At 35.6% G+C, this 27,665-nt stretch overlaps 2 protein-coding genes across 5 annotated transcripts in view; one reads left to right on the plus strand and one right to left on the minus strand.

The window, feature by feature from the left end:
* Window positions 1-7,376, plus strand: part of LOC104610296 (ABC transporter E family member 2-like) — a 32,935-nt gene extending 25,559 nt beyond the window's left edge. For 3 of the 4 annotated variants that reach the window (XM_010276847.3, XM_088896032.1, XM_088896033.1), the window contains 8 exons: window positions 2,887-3,191; window positions 3,308-3,503; window positions 3,589-3,774; window positions 4,313-4,582; window positions 6,066-6,311; window positions 6,579-6,715; window positions 6,809-6,916; window positions 7,005-7,376. In XM_010276847.3, coding sequence (XP_010275149.1) covers window positions 2,887-3,191; window positions 3,308-3,503; window positions 3,589-3,774; window positions 4,313-4,582; window positions 6,066-6,311; window positions 6,579-6,698 — 1,323 coding nt within the window. In that variant the 3' untranslated portion in view covers window positions 6,699-6,715; window positions 6,809-6,916; window positions 7,005-7,376. The remainder of the gene's footprint in view (window positions 1-2,886; window positions 3,192-3,307; window positions 3,504-3,588; window positions 3,775-4,312; window positions 4,583-6,065; window positions 6,312-6,578; window positions 6,716-6,808; window positions 6,917-7,004) is intronic. The other variant, XM_010276849.3, reaches the window with a different exon arrangement.
* Window positions 7,377-11,617: 4,241 nt separating this feature from the next.
* On the minus strand, window positions 11,618-14,906 carry LOC104610335 (Tetratricopeptide repeat (TPR)-like superfamily protein). Its single transcript, XM_010276897.2, has one exon. It carries the CDS (start codon window positions 14,695-14,697, stop codon window positions 11,878-11,880), a length of 2,820 nt encoding a protein of 939 aa, XP_010275199.1. The 5' UTR covers window positions 14,698-14,906; the 3' UTR covers window positions 11,618-11,877.
* Between the last annotated feature and the right edge of the window lie 12,759 nt (window positions 14,907-27,665).

The raw sequence follows: 27,665 nt of genomic DNA on the forward strand, positions 1-27,665 counted from the left end.
AAAAGCATTAACAAAAGTAGTAGATTTAGAAGATAGGCAACTGATACGAAAAAAGAACTCAAGTTTCTTAAGATAAGGGTGGCCAAGATGTATATGCCAAAGATGCCACTCATTATTTTTGCAAACAATATCAGATATAGAAGCATTAGAAAGAAAGCAAGGTGAAGTAGATGGTGTCTTCTTCCTGACTTCCAGAGCAAATAGCTGGCCTGGCCTATGCCCTTTCCCCTTTACTGTCCTAGTGTGCCGATCTTGGATTAAACAACCATCAGAGGAAAAAGAGACAAATGCTACCATCATCAACCAATGGACCAACATATATTAAACTAGTAGCAAGTTTCAGGACAAAAAGGGTTTTAGGGAGATGAAAACGAGAACTAGTTAGTAGATGTAAGCAAAGTCAAGGCATCACATCCATTGATTTCAAGTTTTTCACCATTGGCTGTAATGATGTGTTTAGTAAAGGATGAAGGTTTAAGAAATTGACCAGAATATGCCCCTGTCATATATGATTAGAGGCACTTGAATCAATTATCCAAAGATGCCTTGAATTGGGACATTGAGGTGATGACTTACCAGACAGACCAATGGGTGAAAATGCAGTAGATACCAATTGCCGCATCTTCTCCTCAATCAGAACACCAGAGGACTCTCCGTTAGTTGACGTCTGGGAAGAAACAGGTGTATCATCTGGACCCCCAAGAGTAGACTGATAGGCTTTGTGCTGATTCTTCTTTGGGGTTGATGTGTGTCCCTTGGGTGGCCGAGTGGGACACTCAGGATAATATGTCCTTGTTTGCAGTAGGTACATGTGTTCTTTTTGCAGTGGGAAACCACGTGGTCAAACTCCTTTACTCATAACACTGAACCTGAGACAAGTCCCTTTTGGGTTTGGACTTGTTAGCAAGAAAGGCAATTTCAGCACCAGTGTCCTGCTTCCCATTTATGGTAGACTGAGTAAGCATTCTTGTTTCTTCTCTAAGAAGTCTCCCAAGATAGATTCAAGATTAGGTGTAGTGCCCCTACTCAAAATATTTGACCTAATCACCTCAAATCCAGACCTCAAGTGCTTGAGAAAGTGTATAATCCTTCTATTATCAAAAGGATCTTTCATTGCTTTGACATAGCAACCTGTCAAAGATTCTCCTAGATGGGCCAATTCATACAGTCCACAAGTTTACAAACCCAGCATGGTATTCCTATATTCTCTTCTCCCCTTATTGTAGGAGAAGATTTCAATTTTGTACTGCCTAATAGAGTAGTTTGCTGATAAAACCTTTTCCATATAACCAAACATCTCCTTAGCCATTCTTTGACCTCTCATTGGAATGACAATATCTGTCTCAATCGATCCAAGAACCCACAAGACAACTTTATCATTGTCAAATTTCCATTGTTTCAGCCCCTTACCATCAAATTTATTTGGTTTAGGTATTGAACCATCAATATCGCCCCACAAACCTTGTCCTCCACAAAATATTCAAAATGAAACTTCCATAATGCATAATTACTTCCATTGAACTTAATTGGTAGTATTTCTCTCCTATCCGAAACCACTACAGCAGTTTTCTAGAGGAAACCACCTTTCTAGAGGAAATCCCCAAATAACCAAGAACAGTAAGTACCAGTTCAAATGAGTTAACTTTCAGCACTGTCAACAGGAAGAGAGGGATCAAAAGTTCAAAACCCTAAGACTGAAAGCAAGATCAGATCTAATAGTCTGAAAGGGAAGGCTAGGGTGACACAGAATCCAGATTCCTAGCCAGATACAATGGTCCGAATGAGAGAAAAAGAAAATGCAGATCTGACCTGTGATTTCCTGAGAAAAAAGGTGAAGCCTTGTACTGATCAAAACAACTCCAAAAAGCCTTGCAGAGAAGTACACAATGTTGATATGTAGTCCTTAAATCTCCCTTTGAATGCCAAGAATCAAGAATCAAACCCAGGTCAGATGAATCTGCTCTGATATCATGTCAGAACCATTCGAATGAGACAAGAATAGGGTTTTAGGGTGTGTTCTCCATCACACACGCCCAAGAAAGACTTGTGTTTATATTAAAATGTTACAAGAAGCTGAAAGGACAAATCTGCTCTTCATAGTAACAAAGAAAGAAAAGAGAGCAAAAACATTACATATGATACAATGCTTATAATACAAATATAACCATACTCCTAGGCTTATGATATACGGTCTCTACAGTGGCAACTGTATTGAGGGACTGGCAAGATCTATACTGCTAAGATACTGAGGACCAGTGGTGATAATAAAAGGAAAAAAGATACTGAAGCCAGCAGGGGAAGGACTTTCATTGAGAGCAGAACCTCTTGTCCTCCTTCAAGGGCTCAAACAGGCTTTTATTCTTTAGGATGGACTAAACTACTTGTTGAAGAAGACTGTCTCTTCATGGAAAGAGGGTTCCAATAAGAGAAGTAAAGGCTCCAGCTCCGAACTTGAACTGCTCATTCAGTTAGGTTCCCAAATCTGCTAATGGCCTTGCTGATTCTTTAGGAATGAGTCGAATGGCAGGGATAACCAGAAACGAGCCAGTTTGGTGGGCACCGGGCTCTGAGATGTCACTTTATTTGTCAAAATTTATCTGTTTTTGTACTTTTTTTGCTACCTTCATTCTAAGCCCTATCATGATAATAAATTTGCAAAGACAAAGATGTTTCTTTTCATTGTCTTGTTCTATGATTATAACGGAGGCTCATGTGTAAGTATTAGATAATAAATGTCCTAAAATTCTTAATGCTTTTCATTTGCTCCCTAACCACTTTCATCTTCAACATTGATGCTTTTCGTTATTCTCATCATTATTTTGTCCTATATACAAGAAAAAAAAATATTCCTGTTCCTTGTAATTTACTTAATTTGTTGTTCACTAGGCAATCATCAAGCCCCAGTATGTTGACCATATTCCAAAAGCAGTCCAAGGCAATGTGGGTCAGGTGCTTGACCAAAAGGATGAGAGAGAGATGAAGTCAGAACTTTGTGAAGAACTTGACCTGAATCAGGTTATAGATCGAAATGTGGGTGATTTATCAGGTGGAGAACTCCAAAGATTTGCTATTGCTGTTGTTGCCATACAAAATGCGGAGATATACATGTTTGATGAGCCTTCTAGTTATCTTGATGTGAAACAAAGACTTAAGGCTGCACAAGTCGTCCGATCTTTGCTCAGGCCAAACAGGTTTTATGTGCTTCAACATGTTATATGCTTACTACTATTATTCACACACTTTTCTCTAGTGCCTTCATGCATAGATTGATAGATTTGTGATTGCCTTTTCTCTTTTCCTTTTTCAGCTATGTCATCGTTGTGGAGCATGACCTAAGTGTCCTAGATTACTTATCGGACTTCATTTGCTGCCTATATGGGAAGCCAGGAGCATATGGAGTTGTGACCCTTCCTTTCTCTGTTAGAGAAGGAATTAATATCTTCTTGGCTGGATTTGTCCCTACAGAGAATCTAAGGTTCAGAGATGAATCTCTTACATTTAAGGTAAAATGTTTTATCTTGGGTGTGTGTGTGTGTTATATCATTGATTTATCTATTATTTTATGTTTACCTTTTTTCTGTTTATCAGGTTGCTGAGACTCCACAAGAAAATGCTGAGGAGATTCAAACATATGCACGATATAGATACCCCACCATGACTAAATGTCAGGGAAATTTCAAGCTTCGTGTGCTTGAGGGTGAATTTACTGATTCTCAGATTATTGTAATGCTGGGTGAGAATGGGACTGGGAAGACAACATTTATCCGCATGCTGGTATGCTTTCTTGGCGAATTATTATTAGCTGTTTTGGATGTTTTGTGTATGCATTTTGAGTTATTTTAATTCTGTAGAGATGTAGAGCAATAATTAGTGCTGTTATATTGCTGTTATTTTATTTATTGTGGTCCCCACTGCTGCTGTTAGTTAGTTCCTACTTTATATTTGTTGTTAGGCTGCTGTTAGTAATGCTACTTTTGTTAGTTATTTGCTTATGTAAGCAGTAGGGGCATTAATATAATTGCTGTCTTATATTTTGATGTTATTATAAATAGCTGAGTGGGGCGGCAACTAAAGCCAACACTCTTTCTCTCATCTTTCTCTTCTCTCTTCTCTTTCTCTCCTCCCTTTTTTCTTTCTTCTTGTTTTATGGTATTTTTTCATATTGAATTTGCATCAAGAATTGAACTGATTACAGTCCTGATTTGCCAACTAATTCCAAAGGTTTTTTAGTGTCAGTGTTTATTTCTTTATATTTCTCATTCAAGTTGCACATTGGGTCCAACTATTTTTTTTTTTCTTGTTGTAACTACAGGCTGGTTTATTGAAGCCCGATGTAGTGGAGGGTTCTGATGTGGAAATACCTGAGTTCAATGTTTCTTACAAGCCACAGAAAATCAGTCCGAAATTTCAATCTAAAGTCAGGAACTTGTTACATCAAAAGATCCGTGATTCATATATGCATCCTCAGTTTGTATCAGATGTCATGAAACCCCTTCTAATTGAGCAATTAATGGATCAGGAAGTTGTGAATCTCTCTGGTGGGGAGTTGCAAAGGGTTGCATTATGCCTATGTCTTGGAAAGGTATGTAAATCTTTTTTCTGTTAAGGTTTTTCGTTGGTATCTGCATATGAGTTCTTATGATTAAGTAGGTATTTATCATTGATATTGCAATTATTCTTATGATAGATATTTTGAAATAGCTAGATCTAGCAATCAAGATATAATCAAGTTGCAAGAAAAATAAGTTAATTTGTATTTCTTAATTTGTCTTTTGTAAGTGACCACTGCTAAATGCACTTTATTTTTTATTCTTTTTATATTTATCCCTGTAACTGGAATGGATTGTCATTATAGTGCTACATTCCAGGGAGAATGGTTATGGTCCAACAGGACTACTAGCCCAACTCCCAAGTAGTCTGTCCCTCTTAGGGATATGATAGATTACAAGCAAGATAAGCTAGGTTGGTGAACTCTTAGTTATGTCTTGATAGTCTACAAACTTGATTTCACTTGGTAAAACGTATCTATATTAAGTGCAGGTTGTGTACATGTTAATGCTTGTATTGATCTGAGAGTTTCTTCAGGCATTTATATACCTGTAGCTTCTCTTTTATTTATTGTTTAAAATTCCAGAGGTTGAACCGACCTGGAGGCTGAACTGTTTTTGCCCCTCTGGGTTGTGGGTCACTGGTTTGACCATCCGGGTCGAACAGGTTAGACAGTGCCACATTATATGCATACGTACATACATATGTATGCATTTATTATTTTATCAATAAATAATGTATAATTATATTCTACATGTAATATATGTATTATTTTATATTTAACTTACATATTTTAATTCAAATTTTATTTTTTTATTTGTAAAAAATGCTAAAAGTTTCAATTTGAGGCCAAAAAAGGTTTTTTTTGTCAAGAAATATCCAGGCAAGGAGTCAAAGGTGCCTTTGGATGCATAGATTTTGAAAAGTTATCCAAAATAAAAAAAGATCACCCCAATTGGACATCCAAGTGCAAAGTTGTGGCCTCTGAAAGTTTGCACATACATTAAGCGTGCAACCCATGACCCAGTGACCGGGTCAAACGCGTCAATGGTTCAACCACCTGGGTTGGATGGTTTTTGACAGGTAAACGGTTTTGACCAAAAGACGGGTTTCATGTAAATTGGACCTGGAATCTCGACTGGGTGACGGTTCAAGCGGTTTGACCATCCGGGTCAACATTGGGTTGAGAACACTGGTTAATGGTCCTTTTATTTTCATAATTTTATCTTTAATCAAAATCTTTATTGACTAGAACTAGTCTTGAAATTAATTGTTTCTCTTGACAAAATTTTCACCATAGTTTGTTTATTATCCAATTAATTAAATGAGAAGTATATATTTTCTCATTTCTTTCCCAAAAATGAAAAAAGTACAGTAAAAGATTTTGGAAGCATATTGCTCAGAATTGTGTAAATTGGTCTGAAATGTTGTAGATATATTTGTTGGTCCAAATACTTGGAAATTTTAGTTTGCTTATTTGTAAGTGTAGATGACACTGTTTGGTGGCATTTATGCAGCCTGCAGACATTTATCTGATAGATGAACCAAGTGCCTATCTTGATTCAGAGCAGCGTATCGTAGCTTCTAAAGTTATCAAGAGATTTATTCTACACGCTAAGAAAACTGCTTTCGTTGTTGAGCATGACTTCATAATGGCAACTTATCTGGCAGATAGAGTTATTGTTTACGAGGGAAAACCATCTGTGGATTGTAGTGCTAATGCTCCACAGTCCTTGTTGACAGGGATGAACCTTTTCTTATCTGTAAGCCTCAATCCTTGTATTCGTATGTCCCTTTTGTTTCTTGAAGCTGTACTTAAGGAAGATTAGATTACTGTTTGGAATAGAGTTGGGATGATTTTTAAAAGGTTTAAGGAAGGATTCATGTTTTATTTGATGCTAGTATTTGTTTATAAAGTTCCTCTATTGTGATAATTTATATTCCACGTCTCATGTATTTTTAACTTATTTTGTTTCTTTTGTTTTTCTCCATTACAACTCATCTTCTCATTTAACCTTGTTCCTGTGCAGCATCTGAATATTACATTTAGACGGGACCCAACTAACTATCGGCCACGAATAAACAAATTGGATTCAACAAAGGATCGGGAACAAAAAACTGCTGGGTCCTATTACTATCTTGATGATTGACAAAGTTTCATTCAGAGGTTTTCTCATCCTGATCTTTATTGTTTTGTGTTTTGATTTTTACATTTACTTAGCGGCTTGATGTTCTGTCTGCCTGCTCCTTTTCTTCATAGGTATTTCCATGCTTGTGTAAGATTAAACGGGTGGATTTTTACACTAGTTTTGCCTGTGTGGGTGAGTCATCTTCTGACCCCCAAAGCCGGATTATGGTTTTCCAAGAGGTTTATCCTATAATCCTTAATTGATTTGTATTTTCCTTTCTTTTCACCCCTTACAGCAGCTTGAGTCTGTCTTCATCTTTTATTGCAGGCATTTCTCTGGTTATGTACGATTAAGTAGGCATGTGGTTCAGCTAGGTGTGGAGCTTGGTTGATTCATCTCCTGACATCTGGACAAGGGGGCAAACTTTTTTATCCGTCATATAGACCGTCTGTTCAATGGATACATTGGCAAGTCATGTATTTGTTCCACCTTTGTTTTTACTTAATTATTTCTTTTAGTAAGTTTGAAGTGAGTGGATTAGAAACTTTATGTTAGCCTGTATTCCTCTTACATTCTTCAAATGAGCTGTTGACGCCTTGTATTTTCACAAAATTACGACTCCAGGTGGGAAAAAAGATTTTGTGCTATGCAACAAAATTTTGATAAATTTATTTAGAGTTTGATACGTACTCGGGAATCATTTAATCTTTCTCCATTAATGGGATTCTTTTGGCTACAATTTTTTCAAATCGCCCTTTTATCTTTTCCGCGAGATTTTGAATGGCCCTGTTTAAAAACCTAGCGTCATATTGATGGATTTCTGCTGTCTCAGTTTTTTTTTTCCTCTTTTTAATTGATTTGATTTTCAGACAGGGATTTACAGATCAAAAGACTTGGATATATGCATGTGCTCTTCTTAAATGTAGAGAAGAGAAATTTCGTAGGAGAAAATGGCACAATATCCATCTCGATGAGTTTCATTTTGGGCTTACCTTACTCCAAGCCTTAAAGTCAAGCTAGTAGATTGGAGTATTGGACGGTTTGAGAGAATTTGAAAATTACTCTATGCAACATGGGTTAGTATGCTGTTTAATTAATCTTTTGACAAACTTCATTCATCTGTGAGCGTACAAAAAAAAAAAAAAAAAATCTGTGAGCGTGGGTACAATACTCCAGTGATTGAAATGTACGAGACATATCTAGAGGATTTGATAGCACTTGATGAGAGGTATCATTAAGAACCACTGCTCCAATGAAAAGCATCATAAACAGATGATATTAATTCATAAGAGTTATTTCTTCTGGTGGATATTCAGCCAGATGAGCATGTGGAGAAAGCAATGAAATGAGATAAATGCACATAATTATTTGCTCCCTTCGCCTAACTAGGATTTGGAGTATCTATTCTTTTTAGGTACATGCAGAGTGGAAGTAGAATTCCATCTCTATTATGCAAAATTCAAATAACTAACCCCTAGGAATTTTAAGATCCACATAAACCCAGAATTGAATGCCTAAACACTCCTTTTTGACTAATTGGAATTACTTAAAAAAAAAAAAACCCACCATGTCCAAAGGATAGCTTAAATTGTGGTGTGAAGCTGACCCATGAAGCAAAATCTGAGCCATTTTGCGGAGCTATATAAGATGCCAGAACGTCCATTAATCGAATCACTTCAGTTGTCCAAAGAGAAAATAAAGATCGGAGAAAGCCTTACCCCAAAGTGAATTATATTTACAAAAAGGATTCCTGACCAAACACCTTTATACAGAATCTAGGACAATGATAAATGTCATCCAAATACATCAAAATAACGACAAAGCCAAAATCCACAGGAAAACAAGAAAATAGTGTTACCAGAACTAAAGAAGGCACACTAGTTTGGTTCACTTGAGAATTACATCGTAAAATTCACAAAGATTCCTATATTGCTTCCAGTGGTCCACATCTTGCATATGCTATCAGCGGTGTTCATTATACGGTTCAAACCGTAAAATTCACAAAAGATTCCTAAATTGCTTCCAATGGTCCACATCTTGCATATGCTCTTAGGGGTGTTCATTATACGGTTCAAACTGCAAAACCGAATCGAACCAAACTGAATTTTTGATTTGGTTTGATTTATACCTATAAATGGTTTGGTTTGGTTTGAAAATTTTTTAAATTGTGGTTTGCGGTTTCGATTTGGTTTATTGAATTTTATAAACTGAATTAAACCGTAAATCGTAAATCGAAATTTTCTATATATATATATATAATATGAATATATGAAACATTATATATAAAATAATAAATAAAAGTTTTAAGTTTTAATTTTTAGAGGAGCTATTTGGGCTTTCTAATTGGGTTAAGCCCAAAAGAACTGTCTCTCTCTCTCTCCACTCAAATCTCCTCTATATCCCGCTTCTCTTTTGATTCTATAACGGAAGAGAGAAGGCCAATCCCTCTCTCTCTCTCGTTTGTTTTATAACCCTATCTCCCTCTTTTTTCCCTCTCTCTGGTTAGGCCGAATATGAGAAGAGGAGATGCCCAAGCCTTTCTCCTTGTTATTCTTTCTCTCTAAGCAAGAGATACTCGTACACTGTTCCACTTGGTCAAAAAATGTTGATTTGATAAAAAACCATCCAACCCAGTTCAACCTAGTCATTGGGTTGCAGGTTGCACATTCAATGTGTTCAAACTTTCATAGGCCCTAACTTTGCATTTCTATGTCCAATTTAGTTTTTTTTCCTGATTTTGGATAACATTTTGAGATTTATGCATCCCAAGGGGGCAAATGAGCCTTTCCCTGGCATATATTACATCTTAAAAATAATTATACATTTTTTACTGACAAAATACATCTTTATATATATAGTTGAATCATTAACCTATTTAACCAGGAAAATGGACGATGATTAAGACATTAATTCATTAACCTATTTTTGTTTCATATGAAGAATATAATATTAATGCATGTTCAATTTTTTTATAAAATTTATAAAAAATTTATATTTATATTTTTTATTATTTAATTTATGAGACAATAAAAATTACTTATTTATCAAGAGGAAATGCAACTCCAATATATTGTTTGAATATTGGTTTTTAATATTGTAGTCAAATCAATTATATATATATTTATATTTTTAAAATCTTTTTATATAATGAAAATAGTTGAAAAATATTTATATTTTTTGTTTTCCTTTATTTCAACTATTATATTTTATTTCCCTTTTAATAATTTGTGATTTTTTAAAGTTAAATTAGATTATATCAGATTCAGATATCCAACATCTTGATCGAATTTAGATTCAAATCAATATTTATGAGATCCGATAAGATCTTCGGATTGAATCAAATTTAATCCCTACTAAACCACTTCCCCACAATGACTTAGCTAATTAAATCATTGAACCATTTGACATGGTTAGTGGGGTCATGTGTTAGACATTAATGCTCTTTATTTTTCATCCTAATTTTCATCCCCATTTTTATCATTAATGAAAATAGTTCTCATTAATCTCACTTTTTTATATGATGAATATATAATACTATAGAATGTACCCAAAATTATCATCAAATTTCTACATTTTCTAGAATTTTGTATATTTTTTTATTTAATAATAACATCATGTGCTGATCCGTTTGACATTGATAGTTTAACCACTAACCCGCCACTTGGATGGAAAAATCATTTTTCTTTTTTGATTAATTTTAAATCATATATTCCATTTTCATCATCATTAAAAGTAATTCTTATTTTCACATTTATTTTGTTTAATATGGTGGATATATAACAATAGAACTGTATCCAAATGTTTTATGCAAAGCTTATATTTTTATTTGGGTTTATATATATATATATATATGTGTGTGTGTGTGTGTGTGTGTGTGTGTGTGTGTGTGTGTGTGTGTGTGTGTATGTGTGTGTATTATGTATCTAATATTCGTTACTTAGTTATGACATCATAGGTTGACCCATTTTACCTAGAATGTTAGATCATTGACCTACCTACCATCTAGATATGGAAATGGTTTCACTTTCAAATTGGTTTTAAATTTTGCAATTCATTTATATCATTGACAAAATAATTATTATTTATCATACTTATTTTTGTTTATATTATTAGTATATAACATTATAAATGTGCCCAAAATTGTTTCATATTTTTTTGTACTATTCTATTTTAAAAATTTTATTTTTAATTATACATCATGGGTTAACCCATTTGACCTGAAAGATTGAACTACTAACCCACCCCCTAGATGGGAAGATGGTTTAATTTCCCATCGGTTTTTAATTGTATATTTGATGACCATCAGTAATAAAATTATATCTATTTTATCATACTTATTTTTTAATATGACAAATATATAATAATAGAAGCATGCCTGATTTTTTTTTCTATATTTTTTATATTTCTAAATTTGTATTATTTATTTATGACATCATGGTTGAAGTGCTTACCCATGACCTAGATGAAAAATATGATTTCATTTCTAGGTTTATTTTAAAAATAAAAAATTTCATTCTATTAATAATTATTGTGTAGGGATATATTAGTGGACTTTAATAATGATAAACAAAATTACACATGTTGGATTCAATGAGAGAGAATGTGATTTATTTAATGACTTAAATGTGAGAGTTAATTGAATGTACCTAATGGTATTCTTTTAATTACATTTTCTACCCATTCAATAGAGATGAACTAAATACAAGAGGGGTATTTTAGTAACGAAAAATTCCATAAGCCAATACCTCCTCGTTTGCACTTTTATAAGTAGCATAGATATATACATACATACATATATATACTGACCCAATCAACCTGGACGATCGAACCGGTGACCCATGACGCAGAGGCAAAAGCGGTTTGGCCACCATGTCAGTTTTTAAAACATTGCTCGTGCCTTCGCCTTTGATGAATAGAGAAGCAGCCTTGCATTTTTATTCTATAGTCTTGAATGTTAATATTTGTAAAGTGGTGCTTTTAACACTTTTTTAACGGCAATTTAATAATTGCCACTTAAAAAATAAATACAATAGTACAATACAATGGTGATTTTGATATGTTTTTAATGGCTATTTAATATTTGTTGCTTAAAGAATACATATAGTGGCATTTTTTATATACATACAGTGGCATTTTTAACATTTGCCGCTAAAATTCGTATTTAGTGGCAATTAAATAAATGACATTATAAAGAACGCCACTAAATCTGAACTTTGTTGTAGTGGAAATTTGGAGCATCAATGAGGCTAAAGCCTGGTGGCTTCTTTAGTTTCTTATCTTGTTTCATTTTTCTGGTCTCCACTGCATCACTCCACCAACCAGCAGCCACAAACATGTTTGACAATGAAATGTAGTAGCCAACATTATCAGGTTCCATGCTAAAGAGAAGCTCTGCAACTTGTTTCCCCATATGGAGATCTCCATGGTAGTTGCAACCACTTAGGAGAGCACCCCATACGCCTGAAGGAGGACTACTTGGCATCTGTTTGATAAGCTCATGAGCTTCATGTAGCCTCCCAGCTCTACCAAGCATATCTACAATGCAAACATGATGCTCAGTAACTGGTTCTATTCCAAATTCGTTCAACATATGGTTGTAATAACAGTAGCCCTCATCAATGAGTCCTGAGTGGCTGCAAGCTGATAGTAAACTCACAAAAGTGCTCTTTGTTGCTTTAGCCCCAGTTTCACACATCTGTTCGAACAATTGAATTGCTTTCCTGCCATCACCATGGAAACCATATGCAGCTATCATAATATTCCAACACACAACAGACTTCTCTGGTAATCCTTGGAATATCTGAACAGCAATGTCCAGTCTTCCACATTTGCTGTACATATCCACGAGGGCAGAAGATATAAAAGGATTCTGGTTAATTCCTAAACGGATGACATGTCCATGGAGTTCTCTTCCATGTCTCGAAGCTCCAATTTGAGTACAAGCTGAGAGAATGCTAACCATGGTCATCTCATTAGGTTCAAATTGAAGACAGCTGAATAGTTCTAGTGCTCCTCTTCCATCTTGATTCTGAGAACAAGCAGAGATAATGCAATTCCATGAACATAGATTATGATAAGGACTAGAATGAAAAACTAATTTCACACTGTCAATATCCCTGCATCTGCTATACATGGTTAGCAGGGCATTTCTCACATGTATATCTGATTCCTTTGAAGTTTTAACTACAAGGCCATGGAGAAATCTACCCTCCATGATCAAGTTGAGGTTCCCACATGCTGATAGGATGCTTACAAAAGTGATAGAGTCAGGATTTATATGAGGTTCCTGGCGCAGTAGGTTGAAAGCTACTAGAGATTCCCTAAAGTGACCACTCTGTGTACAACCTACAATGACAGTATTCCAAGAAGCAATATCTGCTATATCTTGGTTACTCTGCAACAATGAGAAAGAAGCCACCAAGTCTCCACGGTTGATATACATGAGCATCAGTGCATTAACTGCTAAAACTTCTTCTGAGAATCCCATTTTTAGATGCCAACAGTGAATTAATTTTCCAAACTGAAGCGCTTGGAGGTTATTACAGGAGGGTAGAATGGCCAATAAGGAAAATAAACTGCATCTAGGGCCCGAGTGAAGCAGTTCAAGGAACAAACTCTTAGCCTTTCCTAAGTGCTTATTCTGAGAGTACCCAGCTATCATTGTGTTCCATGAGACCAGGTCTCTTTCAAGGATGGTGTTGAACAATACTTCTGCAGACTCTATGCTGTAGCACTTTGAATACATATCCATCAGACTATTTTTCAACAATATATCTGAATCCATTTCCCTCCGAATAATGAATCCATGGATGGCTCTTCCATCCTGCAACAAATTTAACTCGGAACAGAGAGAAATAATGGTAAGTACAGTCACCAGGTCTGGTTGTATCCCTGCCATAAATTGCATTTCATGTAGAAGATCAAAAGATTCCAGAATCTTTCCATTTTCAAGAAGCCCATCAAGCAATGAGTTCCATGAAACCACATCCCTATAGCTCATTCCTTTGAATACAGTCTCTGCAGCCTTAATGTCCCCACAACGTGAATAGAATGAAATAAGGGAATTTGCAACAGAAATATGGGAAGTTTCTCCATAACCTAGTTTGATGCCCAAGCCATGAATGACTAGACCACAGTGCAGATCTCCCAAACGAGAGCATGACGAGATAGCACATGAGAAACTAACATTGTCTGGTCTTTCACCAGAATAACTGATTTCTTCAAAGTACCACAATGATTTTTCAGGGGAACCATTACATAGACATCCACACATCACAGAATTCCATGATGTCGTATCTCTATATTTGATCTCTGCAAACATACACTCTGATGAGCTCAAGTCAGCAGATTTCGCGTACATGTCTACAAGAGCATTACCAAGAAAACAATCTGCAACCATCCCTGCTTTCAAGCTTAAACAATGGATAACCCGACCTTGTTTCATGTCATTCATGTGGGACAAAGCCGATATGGCCACTAGTAGGGTTGTAGAATCAAACACACATCCCTCTTTCATCATCTCCTGGAAAATGGCCACTGCATCTTGGAACCTTTGATTATCAACACAAGCAGTAATCATTGCATTCCAAGCAACCAAATCTCTGTTGAGAATTTCATTGAAAATACTCCTTGAAGAGCTCAAATAACCAGCTCTAGCATAGGCAGTGAGGAGGGAGGTGGCTGTGGGCACGTCATTGAGACCCCCCAGCTTCAGAGCCAACGCATGGTGGGTTGAAGCATTAACAGTGTGGGGTCTCGAAGTGGAGGCTTTAATGAGATTCCATACCTGGTAGAAGCGAGTATCATCCAAGTACTGATGACCCCTCTGTGGAAATTCGTCAACTAGGTCGCGAGCAGAGCAGGCAGATGAGAAGCTATCGAGTGACCGAGAGCGAGCTTTTGGGACAAGAAAGAATGACCCGATGGACAAGTAATAGCTGTGTTCTAAAGGGTTGTTACTAGAGGAGAGCAAGTGAAATGGAGATGGAGTTTTGATGAGTTTCGGTACTTTAACAAACATCCAGTCCAGGAGAGTTTGTCGGTAAAAGCCGTTGAAACAGGCGGTTTTCTAGAGCGTGTGGGGGAGAGGAGGTGGTGTTGTCCTGTTGCCTGCTTAAACCCCTTTTTTTCTTTCGTCTCAAAAGCCCATCTGAGAAGCCCAAAAATAAGTACTTATTTTTCAAATAAGCACTCCCAAACTTAACCTTATTCATGTACTATCCACCCACACCACGCCAACCATGCTATCAAATATCATTCAAGGAAAGCCTTATTTTTGGATAAATTATAAGGACCCTCTTGTCCTATGGGGTCAGTGACAAGGACCTCTTGTATTTTTGTATTTGCAACAAAACCCCATGAACTTTAACCATTAGACAAAGAGCCCCTCCGTAACATTCCATCCGTTATCTTTTAAAAAAAACCTCATTCAATTATTTAAAAATTTGTTAAATCCTTAAACTACCATTTTCTTATTTATTTGAATGATGAGAAGACATCTCAGACCACATCGCCATAGATACCCGTGACCATAGCAACGATTGATTGTTGTAAGTGATCTATGATTGCTGGAAATCCACAAGGACTCGCAATCAACACTGCAATTCTTTTATTAGGTTTCTAAGAGACCTTACAAACATAGTTAGGATTATTTTGTTGTACTGTTAAGTCAACTTGTTTGTAATAGGCTCTTTTTCGTTATTGTTTTGTTATTGGTATTCGACTCGTTTGCTTAACTTCACAAATGAAGCACAATTGCTTGTAAAATATTATGACAACACTTGAAAATTTTAATTAATAGTTGAATTCATGGTGAAGGGATGAGAGATCCATCATATGGACGGCCGCAGGAAGATTGAGCGAAATTTCATAAATTTCTTTACTCCCATTCGGGAGTCCTATTCCCAATTTAGAAAATTGCATTTTCAAGGTTTGTTCTTGTAATCAAACCGGACCAAATCTAAAACCAAATTAAGGGAGGGATATATCTGATACGGAATCCACGCAAGAATGTTCCTCCCAACGTAAGTGTTCATGCCCAAAGAGAGTACCAAATCCTCCTTCCATTGAAAATGACACAGCTTAGGGTGAGGCAGGATCAGTAGGTACTTCTTCACCAAGAAGTAGTGATTTTTCAGCAAAAACCAAATGGGATAGTGAGCACAACTTCTAAATTGTTTTTTCTAGCAAGAAACAATATCAAGATCAAATCTTGATCCAATCCAAGAATTGGAGATCGAACAAGATAGGGCGGCAAGAGCAGGAAGAAAAAGAGAAGAATGCAAGAACAGTCTAATTGTATTGTCTTCTCTCTGTATTCAGCAAATGTGTCTTTGGAGGTTCGCCCTGCCCTCTTATTTATAGCCTTAAAGAGAAAATTTCCTAATCCCATTAGGAGTTTTCTAATCCAAATCTTTTATTTGGATCTGGACTCTTTAAGTGATAAGGATAATCTATTATCTTATCTGCAGATAAAGATCAACCTTCCTAATCAAATTAGGAGTTCCTTTGATCCAAATATTTATTTGGATATGGACTCTTTAAGTGGATAAGGATAATCCCTTATCATATTTGCTGATCCAAATTCCAGATTCACCCCTATTTAATTAATCTAATTAACTCAATTTGAAATGGGCTTTTAAGCTTATTTAGCTTTCAGGCTCACTTTCACTTTAATGTTGTCTAACTTGGCTCTCTTTGTATGGCGTGGGACCCTATCATTGATCTACACATCAGCCACATGGGTTCAACCTAGCCTCTGTTACAAGGCTTGGCCGAATTCACTACTGAATACAGTGAACCCCCGAGTCCATCACTATGGGCTCTTAATGGGCCCAACATTTACACTAAATGGTCATTGGGTCCAGTCATCTTATGAAGGCCCAAGGACTGTGGGCAGATGCTAGATTAGCCCATCAGATATAATCCTCAATGGTCTTACACTTAACCTCTCATCCCATGATGATCAAACACTACCCGACAAGAGAAGACATCTCCTTTGGCTACAAGGTGTAGTACTTCACTCTCTACTCACATGGATCACAGGAATTAAAACCTTTTGCAAACATTTTGAAACCATAATATATATATATATATATGTATATATCTATATAAATATATTTTTCAAAACAAATTTCAACGGTTGAAATCAACTGCCAACAGTTTAGGTTTCCATCAGAGAGAGTGCATGCCCGATCATTCATTTTACTCGACAAAGGGGTTGATCCTATCACTATGATCACCCAGTCAGATGAATTCTCGGATTGTCCCAACATACCTAGGTTTTGACCCCCTCTAAGGATCTCACTGATTGGCATATTAAAGACAGTCCAATCCAACATCTAGTGCAGTATCATAATCGAGTATGGGGGTCAGGTGTAACATTCCAGTTTTGCCTATCTATATCCAAGGTCCAGGGCAATACTAGAATTTTGGTCCGGTTTAGGGTTTCGAGAAAACCCACACTGCATGTACCTCAGGTCTCACCCTGGCAGCTGAGGCAAGCCACTCCAACCAACTTGGCAGTACACTAGTGTCAGCCTTGGCAGGATAAATCTCCTCAGATCTTTCTAACGACTGTGAAAATTCTAAATTAATACGAGTTTAGTATGTGTCCAATTTAAGGGTATTACACAAAAACACACCATAATAACATGAATCAAATATATACTTTATTCATTTACAATAAATGTCATAATGTACATCATGCTGATTGGAGCTAAGGACATACACTATATAACACATGGAAGCTTATTAAAAAATTCAATGCTTTAGGCTTCATAGCCTGTGATAATTTCAAATTAATTAAATAAATCTTTTAGATTTCTTTTCTTTGTTACCTCTCTCATTTATTTTGCTTCTCTCAAGGTAATTTTTATCGGAAAGGTAATACGGAGATTAGATTAGGTTAGGGTTTAAGAGAAAAAGGGCAATGAAAAGAAAATAAAAAAAGTTCAGATGGGTATTTTGATAATTTAATATATTCAGTCATCTGACTTAACGGTTATGGGATATTTGTTTAGAAAGTAGAAACCCTGTTAGGTTAGAGTTCAGGAATCAGGATAGGCTGTGCTTGATATTAGCCCATCCCAATCGATGTACATAAATACCTGGGCCAAGATTGATTCCAGCCCAAGTCCACTCTTGTGTAGTTGGTTCTATTAGTTCAATGGGCCCATATAGGCTTAACATGAGAAGAGCTATAGATATATAGCTGACGTTCACAAGGCAGTGGGAGATTACATCATCAAATCCTTAATCCATATCTGCCATTTCAGCAATCCATATGCCAAATTAGAAATCTATTCTATTCTGGTCCTATTCTGTTTGAAAGGATACATAGACAGACAGGAGAGACTACATCTATTAAATTAAAAGCTTAACAATTTAATATTACAACTAAATGCAAGTGGATCCATCCATCCCTGACCCAACTGGATTCCCTCTGAGGGGTGGGGTGGGCTTCTCCAGATTTGAATACTGATCAGTGATATCTGAAGACTCAGTACAAACCTTTTAAAACCACTTGATTCTCCCACCACTATGGAAACTACATTTTTGTACTCACAGAGTTTTTATTATACTGGTTGTAGAGATCCAGCTAGAATGATCTAAAACTTGGTTTTAGGTTAGGCCAGGTTCAGACTGGGCCCACCCCAAGTTTCACTTGTGCTAGGAGTTCAGATTTGGCCGGGCTAACATGAAACCCTGCCCCAGCCTAAGTTGTGTTCTGGTTCAGGTTGGTTTGGCTTGACAGAAACTTTGGACCCAAAATTGAGCTCAACTTGAACTCAGCTGAACTGGGCCAATTGGGCTCTTTTAGTTTAGAAAGATCTCCCGATTGGGCCAATTAGGGGATGATTTCCTTGATTATTCTAAAATTGAAAGTTTCTTTTTCATTTTTTTAGTTAAAACAAAAATTATGCAGGAAAAATTCTTGGAGAATTTTTTTTTGGCCCAAGCCCGGAGGAATTGTGTCCAACCAAATACATACTTAGTTAAAATTTAGGGTTTTAAGTAGAGGTGCAATGGAGTTGAGCCGAGCCGAACTTTGGCATGTCTTGGTAGGGGTGGTCATGGTTTGTTTTGGTGCAGTTTAGAGTAGATCTCAGACCAAACCAACAAAATACGGTCTGAGGATTTCTCAGACCAAACCAAACCGTTTTATTACAGTTTGGTGCAGTTTCTAATATGATTTGGGCCATTCTAGTGTGCTTAACCCAATTTAGAAAACCTAACCACATATATGATTGCATAAATAATAAATATTGTTTTTTAGTCACCATAAAAACATTGAATCTTTGTAATTGATATGATAATTTGGTTAGAATGAGAGAGTTTTTGAGAATTTATTTTATTGTATATAAAATATATTATATATGTTAATATATGTATGTATATTTCAGTTTATGGTTTACAGCTTGGTTTGGTTTCTAAAATTCAGAAAACCAAACAAAACCGTATTAAGTTTAGATCAAACCGAACTGCACATTATGGTTTGGTTTGGTACGGTTTGGCAGTTTGAACCCCATATGAACACCCCTATGTCTTGGCTCAGTTCAATTAAAATACCACTAGGTTCAAGTCTGAGCTCGAGTTCCATTCAAACACAATTTTTTGTTGATTTCGAATTCTTAATCGAACTTATCCCGAGATTCAAATTCAAACCTGAACTATTTGCTTAAAACTCAATTTGATTGCACCCCTCATTTTAAAGTTAGGGTTTACAGGTTTAGAGATTTAAGATTTAGATTTTAGGGTTAGAGTTTAAAAGTTTAAAGTTTAGGGTTTAAAATTTAGGATTTACATTTAAAAATCAAGAGGTGGTCAGGCGAAAAGCATCCAACCATGACTGGAGTTGAATTTGTGCTCAACTTCTTGCGCTTGGATGCGTAGCAAGGGCTTCTGGGCTGAGACTTTCCTCATGTTAAACCCACACAAGATTCATGCATAGGTCTGAAACGTGTCAGGTATTGATTGGTTCATCTCCATGTTCTTCTTTAAAAAGGAATTTTAGGTTGTCAATAAGAGATGAGTGCTATGGGTGCCCTTTTGAAAGAAAATAAAGTAAATACTTGAGTGTTTTCAAGCTAAGTATACATGAAAATAAACTACAATAATATAGGAGAAAGAAAGAAGTCACTTTGAAGTTTTTAATTAAGGGTCTGTTTAGTTTGCAATTGGAATCGAAATTAAAATAAACTATTCTCATAATCTGTTTGATTCAGATAGGAATGAACATGAGAATTAAAATCGACAGAAATGAGATTTCATTTCTAAAGGGAGGGGCAGGTAATGACCATTTCAGTAGGAATGGGAATGTGATTCTGATTCTGCCCAACCAAACGGTTGGAATCAGAATAGTCCATTCCGATTCCAATTCCAGACCCTTATTCCTATCAACCAAATGGGGCCTAAGATTATTTGGTTACAAAACCAACATGTCACTCATATCTACAATCTGCCACGCATGTTCTCAAAGCTTCAATGGAAAAAGACTAAAGGATCTGCTTGATTATTGCTGAATTAGCTGAATTGAATTGCTTGTTGGCTGACAATTAAGACTTTCTAAAGTTAAAATTAGGGGCGATCATTTTTAAGCCGGCCCGCAAATTTTCAGGTTTTGTATTCAGGCCCGGCCCTTGAATACCCCTATTTAAAATCATATTTTCTTTTTTTATTATTATTTTTGCCTAATTTGTAATTTAATCATAAAAAGTCCATAGAAATATTGTATTATCACTAGCTTGATTGTGGTTGGAAGCCAATGCATTACACAAATATTGCTAAAAAAATCTATACTATATAACACCAGATGTTTGCCCTGCTTACAGTGCAAGTCATAAAAGCTAAATCAGAGTATCGTATCATATAATAAGGTTAATATTGATGTAGGTGCATCGGTAGGATGAACAATCCTGGCCGTCCGCTGCCAACAACCTGGTCCACCTCCAACTATTCCCAGGGCAAAGTCAAGTATAAATAGAGGTGCTCCTCTCAAGGTAAACCATCTTGTTCGCTCCTGCTCTTTATCTCTTTTGCTCTCGAGTGATATCATTTGAGCTGTTACCTCGGATCTTGTCCGAACCCTCATACATATTTGACTAATTTGACCATCGAAGTCTCTGCCTCTGGGATAACACTCAGGGCCTCTGACATGTGTTCTATTACTCTTAGGATTAGACACATCGGCCTCAGCTAAGGAATCGAATTTACCTTGTTGCCCCCTCGGCCCATCCTTAGCAGCAACAAATATCAAATTTTGCACTATATCGTAATTGTCTACTATATTAAGAACTTGAAGAAAATCAAATTTTCTTTGAGGGAAAAATTCCAACACAGACTTGTGAAGAGAGTTAGCTAAAAATATAAAGAGACTTGGTAAATTGTTAGTTATTGCTTTAAACTAGTAGACTTCATCTCTTTGGAACTTTCCTAGCTACATCATTCTCTGGTTAATATTTTATTTTCTTCAAATATTAAAATTGTATGTAAACATTAAAAAAGAAATACTAAGTTCACCAGATATGATGGATGATGGTATTATTTATTATTTTTTTTCCTTTAAAACAAATTCTGTATTATATTATTTCAAGGAAAGCAGAAGTTAGCTAAATAGCTGGCGTTCTAGTAGATTGGAATTGGAATGGACGAATGATATAAGTTTCACAAATATCAATGCTTGTTTTGACTTCCAAGAAAATTAGAATTCACGTAGGGGCCATTTAGCTTTCCACATTGATTGCATTAATGTAGCACGTTTAAGTTAGCTAAGACTAAGTAGCTGGCATTCTAGTAGCTTGGAATTGCATAAATTTCAGGAATTCCATTGTTTGTTTCACTTAAAGAGACAATATAAGGTTTAAAAATACCTCTAAAATTTAAGAAATTTGTTTTGTTCAGAAATTACTAACCCTATAATAATAATTTAGCTTTAATTTACTTCTATCACCAAATGTTCTTTAATTAGTTAGGTAACTTGTTGTAGTTAAAACATCAAATAGAATTTAGTCTTTAATAGAAAAGAAGAATGAGAGTGAGATGATGACTGCAATCTGCAATCTGGTTAATAAATTGCAAAAAATTTAGTTGCTTGTAAATTTATTTTCCATGTTTTTCATCCATGTATTAATACATTAATTCTATGCGTGGTCAAATTTGATAGAAGACTAGATGTTGTTCAGTACAATGAATGTAATAAAAAAGGGTTGACATGTTATTTTTTTAATACATTTCATTCTCTTTGAACTTCTCTAGAGTCTAGAGTCTAGACCATTTTGAGATTTTTTTATACAACAAAAAATTATGTCCATAAGAATGTACAAGTTTAATTTATATGTGCTACGTGGTGCAATTATATGAAAGATTTGTTGAACACTACCCCCTAATAATTCAATGAAGGAAATCTTTGTTATGTGAAAATATTAGCCAAAGTTCCCCTCTTTATTTGTAAATTAAAAACCCACTTTTTGCTCATAGATTTCAAAATTCATTATTTTATTTCCTTTTTATATATAGCCTAACCAAAACTTTTAAGAAATCTCTCAAAACACTTATAAAATTTACTTTTTTTAATTTTATTTTATTTTAACTTCATGAAAATCTGAATAAATTAATTTTTAATTAATTAGGTCATTTGATTTTTTTTTGAAGAATAATAGTCTATATTAACTTTGTCATAAAGAAAAATAAGGTAAACTGTAGATTGGAATTGTTTTAAACTTATAATAGATTTTATTCCCTTTTAAACTTGCTACATCATTTAATGGTTAATATTTTATTTTTTTTCATCACCTGAAATTTGTGTTGAAATGGTAGCTCTAGCTATGTTTTCTCTAATACAAGTGATTTATTCATTAATTTTTTAAACAATCATTGTTATACTCTTTTCAAGGAAATAGAGAATTATTAACAAGTCTAATTAGCACTATAGTAGATTGGAATTATGCAAATCTCAGGAAACAATTGCTTGTATTCATAACTTGTTTTGTTTTGACATGTGTGAGAAATAAAAAAAAAAAAACCCACCTTGAAGCAATAGATTTCTACATTGATCAATTCAATTAAAGGATAACATAACAAAATGTTTACTTAAGCTTAAGCTAGACTAAACATGTGTTCAATCCATCTTAGTTACTTCTCTTTCTAGTCTAACCATGGTGATTTAGCTTCTAAATAATGTGTCAACTGTCAACGAGTGATTCGATTAAATCACCTAGTCAACGATTATCTCTAATTAATAAAAAACTCGGCGTAAAACACTATAAAAATCATGAATTATAAATCAATTAGAAAAGTAATTAGTTAAAAAATTAAGCATAATAATGCATCCAAGACAACTGGCTTTGGCTGGTTTTGACTTCTTAATTAGTAATTAACAGGCTAAGCATGCAAAAACAAAATTGAGCCAAAAAGGGATTTGAGTGTTTGGTAAGAATTGTTTCTAAATGCATTTTAATATAAAGTGAAATCACTTTTAAGCCTCAAATCACAAAACCCAATTTTGAGCTTTATAGTTTTGGGCTCTAAAAGCACAAATCAAAAGTATTTAAGTAATTTTTCACTTTTAATTGAGTTAGATTGTACCTCTAATCTGCTCTGTACGGTTCATTTTATAATTAAAATAACTTGCTAACCCTCATACTTAAAAAAATAGATTTCTCCTCTCTGTGTCTGATCAACCATGGCTTTGCCTCTGATATATAATAACTTAAACTTATTAATGGTGGTTCCATGTACGTACGTACGCCGCACGTACTTCGAATAGTGGCGTGTATCTGTGGCTGCATGTGTTTGTTATTATTTAATTAAATTAAGTTTAATTAATTAATTTAAGCTTATCAAAGTCAAAATCTGATTAATATAATATTAAATGCTGCTTTTTATTATCCAATATCTCAACTCTTTCACTTTCTACCAAAAATATTGTTTGGTGGAGAGAGAGAGAAAGAGAGAGAGGGAGAGAGAAATCTCGAACACTTCGACCAACTGTAAAGTGAGAAGATGGTTCGTTAAGCAAAAGGGGTCCAAACAGATATAAGACCTCCATAATTTGTTTAATATTAATACACTTTGTACTGCAATAATTGTTATAAAATATATGTGGACGTGAGCTTAAAAAAACGAAGAATGAGCTCACCTTATCTCTTTTGGTTTTGGTTGAGAGAGAGATATCATGATATGCGTAAGAAAGTTAAGATAATACGTTAAAGGGGGTGAGACGACTAGTTTGAGGGGGAAGATAATGAATGGTGACACAAGCCTTGATCTATCTTAATCGTTTCATTGATTGCATCATAAACGGATAGACAGTAAGTGGTTTCTTTTGCTGGTTTTCACTTCCTGTGACTGTATCTGGTTTTGTTTGGCCCATAGAAATTCAATTTTTATTTTAATCTAATTAATTATAATCTTAAACTTATCATTTGTGTGTGTCTCTCTCTATATATACTTATACATACATACATACATACATCACATACATTAGATACACCTCATCCCACTGATGATCCAATTCATCATTATATAGTGCTATACACATAACAAATTATCATTAACCACATGTAATCCAAGGTCTATTGACCTTATCATGGAGAGTTTATAGTTACACGGGTTTGATCTTGTGCCTCTATATTGGAGGGAGACTGAGTGACTATGTTGCAATCATCAGTGCCAGGTAGAGAATAGGGGTATTTTGGTATTTTAATATGTAAAATTTACTTATTTTTTTGGGGAAAAAACTTTGCGGAGCCATAACTAGCATAGGGTCGACCCATATAACTTGAACCAAAAGATTTATTGTTTTATTTTTATTAATTAAAATGATTAAATAATAAATTCTCATGGGTGATAGTGATCTACCCAAACTTTAGTATCAGATATTAAGGATCTTATGATCTCGTTAGCAACTTATTCACTAAAAGATAAAACGATAAGTTTTTCAATTGTTATCAAATGACCCTTTAATAGTTTATTTTTTAAGGCTTAAAACATATTTCATTCATTAAAGAAATTGATACAAATATAGAGAATTACCAATAAGGCTAATCAGAACTCAGATACAATTTTTCAAGAAAAATAAAATATATAAATGGATGAAGGAGGATGACCCCTTAATGTTTATTCTAGGATAGAATGACCACCTAAATGAACCTAGGGGTGCAACTTGGACCGATTCGAGTTGGGCTTTTGTCAAAATTTGAATTGATGCAACCTAAGACCCATGCCCTAAATAGTGTAAACTGCTAATTCAGACCAACTAGAGATGCACCCCCTGTTTGGATGGACCATTCACAAAACTGGAAAGTGAAAATGCTATATATTTTACATCATTAATTTAAGTTCACAACTTCATCAAACTTCACCTTGTCATTTCATAAATTGTGAATAATCCGGGTATAAGGTGTTGAAATCCAAAACCCGAGATCTACAGTTCCTGGGGTCTGATCTGTCTCACAACATAGGAGCCATCATTTCAAATGCATGATATCCACTTCTGAAGATGAGATAAAATGAGCCAAAACTCAACAAGATCAGTTCTTATCCGGAATGCCATAGTTTTTCTTTTTAATCAAGCAAGACACTTTGAGAGTAATTAATCAAAAAGAGAATCCCATAGCCTTTTGAAAATGCTGATACATGCTGAATTTCATGTTATAAAGACATCTAATAAGTTATAGAGGCTGCCAGAAATCAACTAGCTATCCTGACTCCTGCGTCCCCAAATGGCCAAAGCCAAGGGCACAGGGGCAATAGTTCTCTTTTACCAGAAGTTGCGTTACACACTAAGTACAGCCCTGCAATGTACCCTTGTGCAGAGGGTTATGTGGCTTATGCCCATTGGTGTATCCCTCAGAATCGTCTTTGCCAAATTTACCAAGCTACCCTCAATAAAGGTGTTTGTGGAAAAAGTGATAGGCCCAATATGAAGCCCATCTCAATCCACAAGTGATGAAGGTTGTGATGATTCATGAACTTAAGGGGTCTAGTTCTAAGCAGTTGTCTTGAACCCACTGTGATGTGGTTGAAATTGAAATGATGGGTTTCGGAACCCGTCGCGCTCACCGCACCCCCGGTAGTGTTCTGTATGTTGCAGCGTGATGCACAGCGATGGCGACGGTTTGGGAGTGGCGAGTGGGGCAAGGCACCCCTTTTCGTCCCCGCCGCATAGCCAAAATTCCCTACCCCGCCCCCGCCTCATAGTATTGTGTGGTTGGGAATTTAAGAGACACACGTGTTCAAAATTTTCCATATATAGTGTGTTCTGAAACCGGATTAAACATGAAAATAACAGAGTACCAAACACCACCTTAAATAGAACTGAGTGGCATGTCAATTCTTCTGAGTCATCCCAACTCATTGAAGATTTGAAATCTTGGGTCTGTTGAAGTGGTGGTTGTAGCTTTTTTGTGGCCCTAAAAGCATAAGAGATCCGATCTTGTTAGAAACAACAGTATACCACAACCATATCTGTTATTGGGTGTTTAGGGTTGGTTGGTTGGTTCAGCTTTTGCCTTTTCAAGTATGAAAGTAGAGGATTTGTGGCTATGACGCAACCCCTCCAGACAATAACTGATTTTTGCTAGGACTCCAAAAGAAAGGCAATGCCCAATTTGTACCAAAAAATAATAAAAAGAGTATCGGGACACCATCTATGTATGAGGAGGATCCACAACCTTTACAGAGAATCCTGTCTTGATCTTATGCTTTATTTCTGATATTTGAATAATATTTGAATGCTTTGGACATGGTCAGAAACAACCAAGCTAAAAGTGGCTGTCCATTTTCATAACTAGTGAGAGGGGGAGGGGGGACCCCCACAAGCAACAGAGAGTATTTTTCTCTTTCTTTTCTTTTTTGTTTCTTCTTTCCTTTCTCCATGACTGAAAGCAATAGTAATCTGAAAAGGGGGAGAGGGAGAGAGAGAGAGCACTCGTTCAATTCAAACAAATGATCCACAGTGAGCCATTGACTCGTTTTAGTCCACCCTTTTGCTTCACATATTCCCTCCCATCTCATCACCTTTAGCCTTTCATCCGTCCCTCTCTTGCTCAATTCAGGTCTTAGCTGGTGGTTACTTTGGTTATAAAACAAACCCTTAAAGCCCATCCTAATTAACAATTTAACTAGCGGAGGGGCCCTGCTTTGCAGGGGCCAGAATGGAACCGTAGATTCGGTTTCTAGCCATAAACTATTGAATCGGTCAATGGTTCATTGATTCGAGTAGTTGAATCATCAACCTGTTAACTTGTAAAATGGATTTTGACCATTTTTTATTTTTTAATTGGGAACCATCTAGGTAAATAGTTCAATTTTATCTTAATTTCAGTCCTTGGCAAAAAATCGTTGAATCGATCAACGACCCATTGATCCGAGTGGTCAAACCATTGACCTGTTCAATGGTTTTTGGTCATTTTTTTTATTTTTTATTTTTTAATTTTTATTGTTAGAACGGGCCATCCGTTTGAACCGAACAGTCAAACTATTTACCCGAAAACTAGTGGCACTAAAACTGAGTGCCGTTTGACAAATCATTTTAGAAAGATCTTCCAACAGCACAGATGGCCAAAACATGTATTGAGCTTTTGGGGTATTATCTTTGATGATTAAGACTGTTTGGTAAGTGGCTCAGTCTACGTGAATTTCAAAAACACATTTAAAGGTTATTTATTATGTAGAAAGATCTAAAAACCTTATTTGAAGCTTCCTGAAATTTACTGATTTTGGTCTTTTCAGGTCTTTTTGGGCACCCATTTTTTATCTTCCCAACTTTCTATTACCGAGCTGAAAAGACCCATTTTTGGTCTTAGCTTAGGGGTGAGCATGGGTCGGTTCAGTTTGGTTCCATGGTAGAACCTGGAACCTACCTTGTAGGGGTTGGTTCTAGGTTTTTGGAACCGAAACCTACCCTATGAAGGTTGGTTCTAAGGTCGGTTTTGACCTTGGCGGTTCTAGGGTCGGTTCTGGGGTTTTACCCATGGAACCTATTCT

The sequence above is a fragment of the Nelumbo nucifera genome, chromosome 1, assembly GCF_055504915.1.
Source record: "Nelumbo nucifera cultivar China Antique chromosome 1, China Antique-T2T, whole genome shotgun sequence".
Classification (NCBI taxonomy): domain Eukaryota; kingdom Viridiplantae; phylum Streptophyta; class Magnoliopsida; order Proteales; family Nelumbonaceae; genus Nelumbo; species Nelumbo nucifera.

Bases quoted from the DNA above. Each gene is read 5' to 3' on its own strand.
- LOC104610335 (XM_010276897.2), bottom strand. From the start codon at position 14,697: ATGTTTGTTAAAGTACCGAAACTCATCAAAACTCCATCTCCATTTCAC.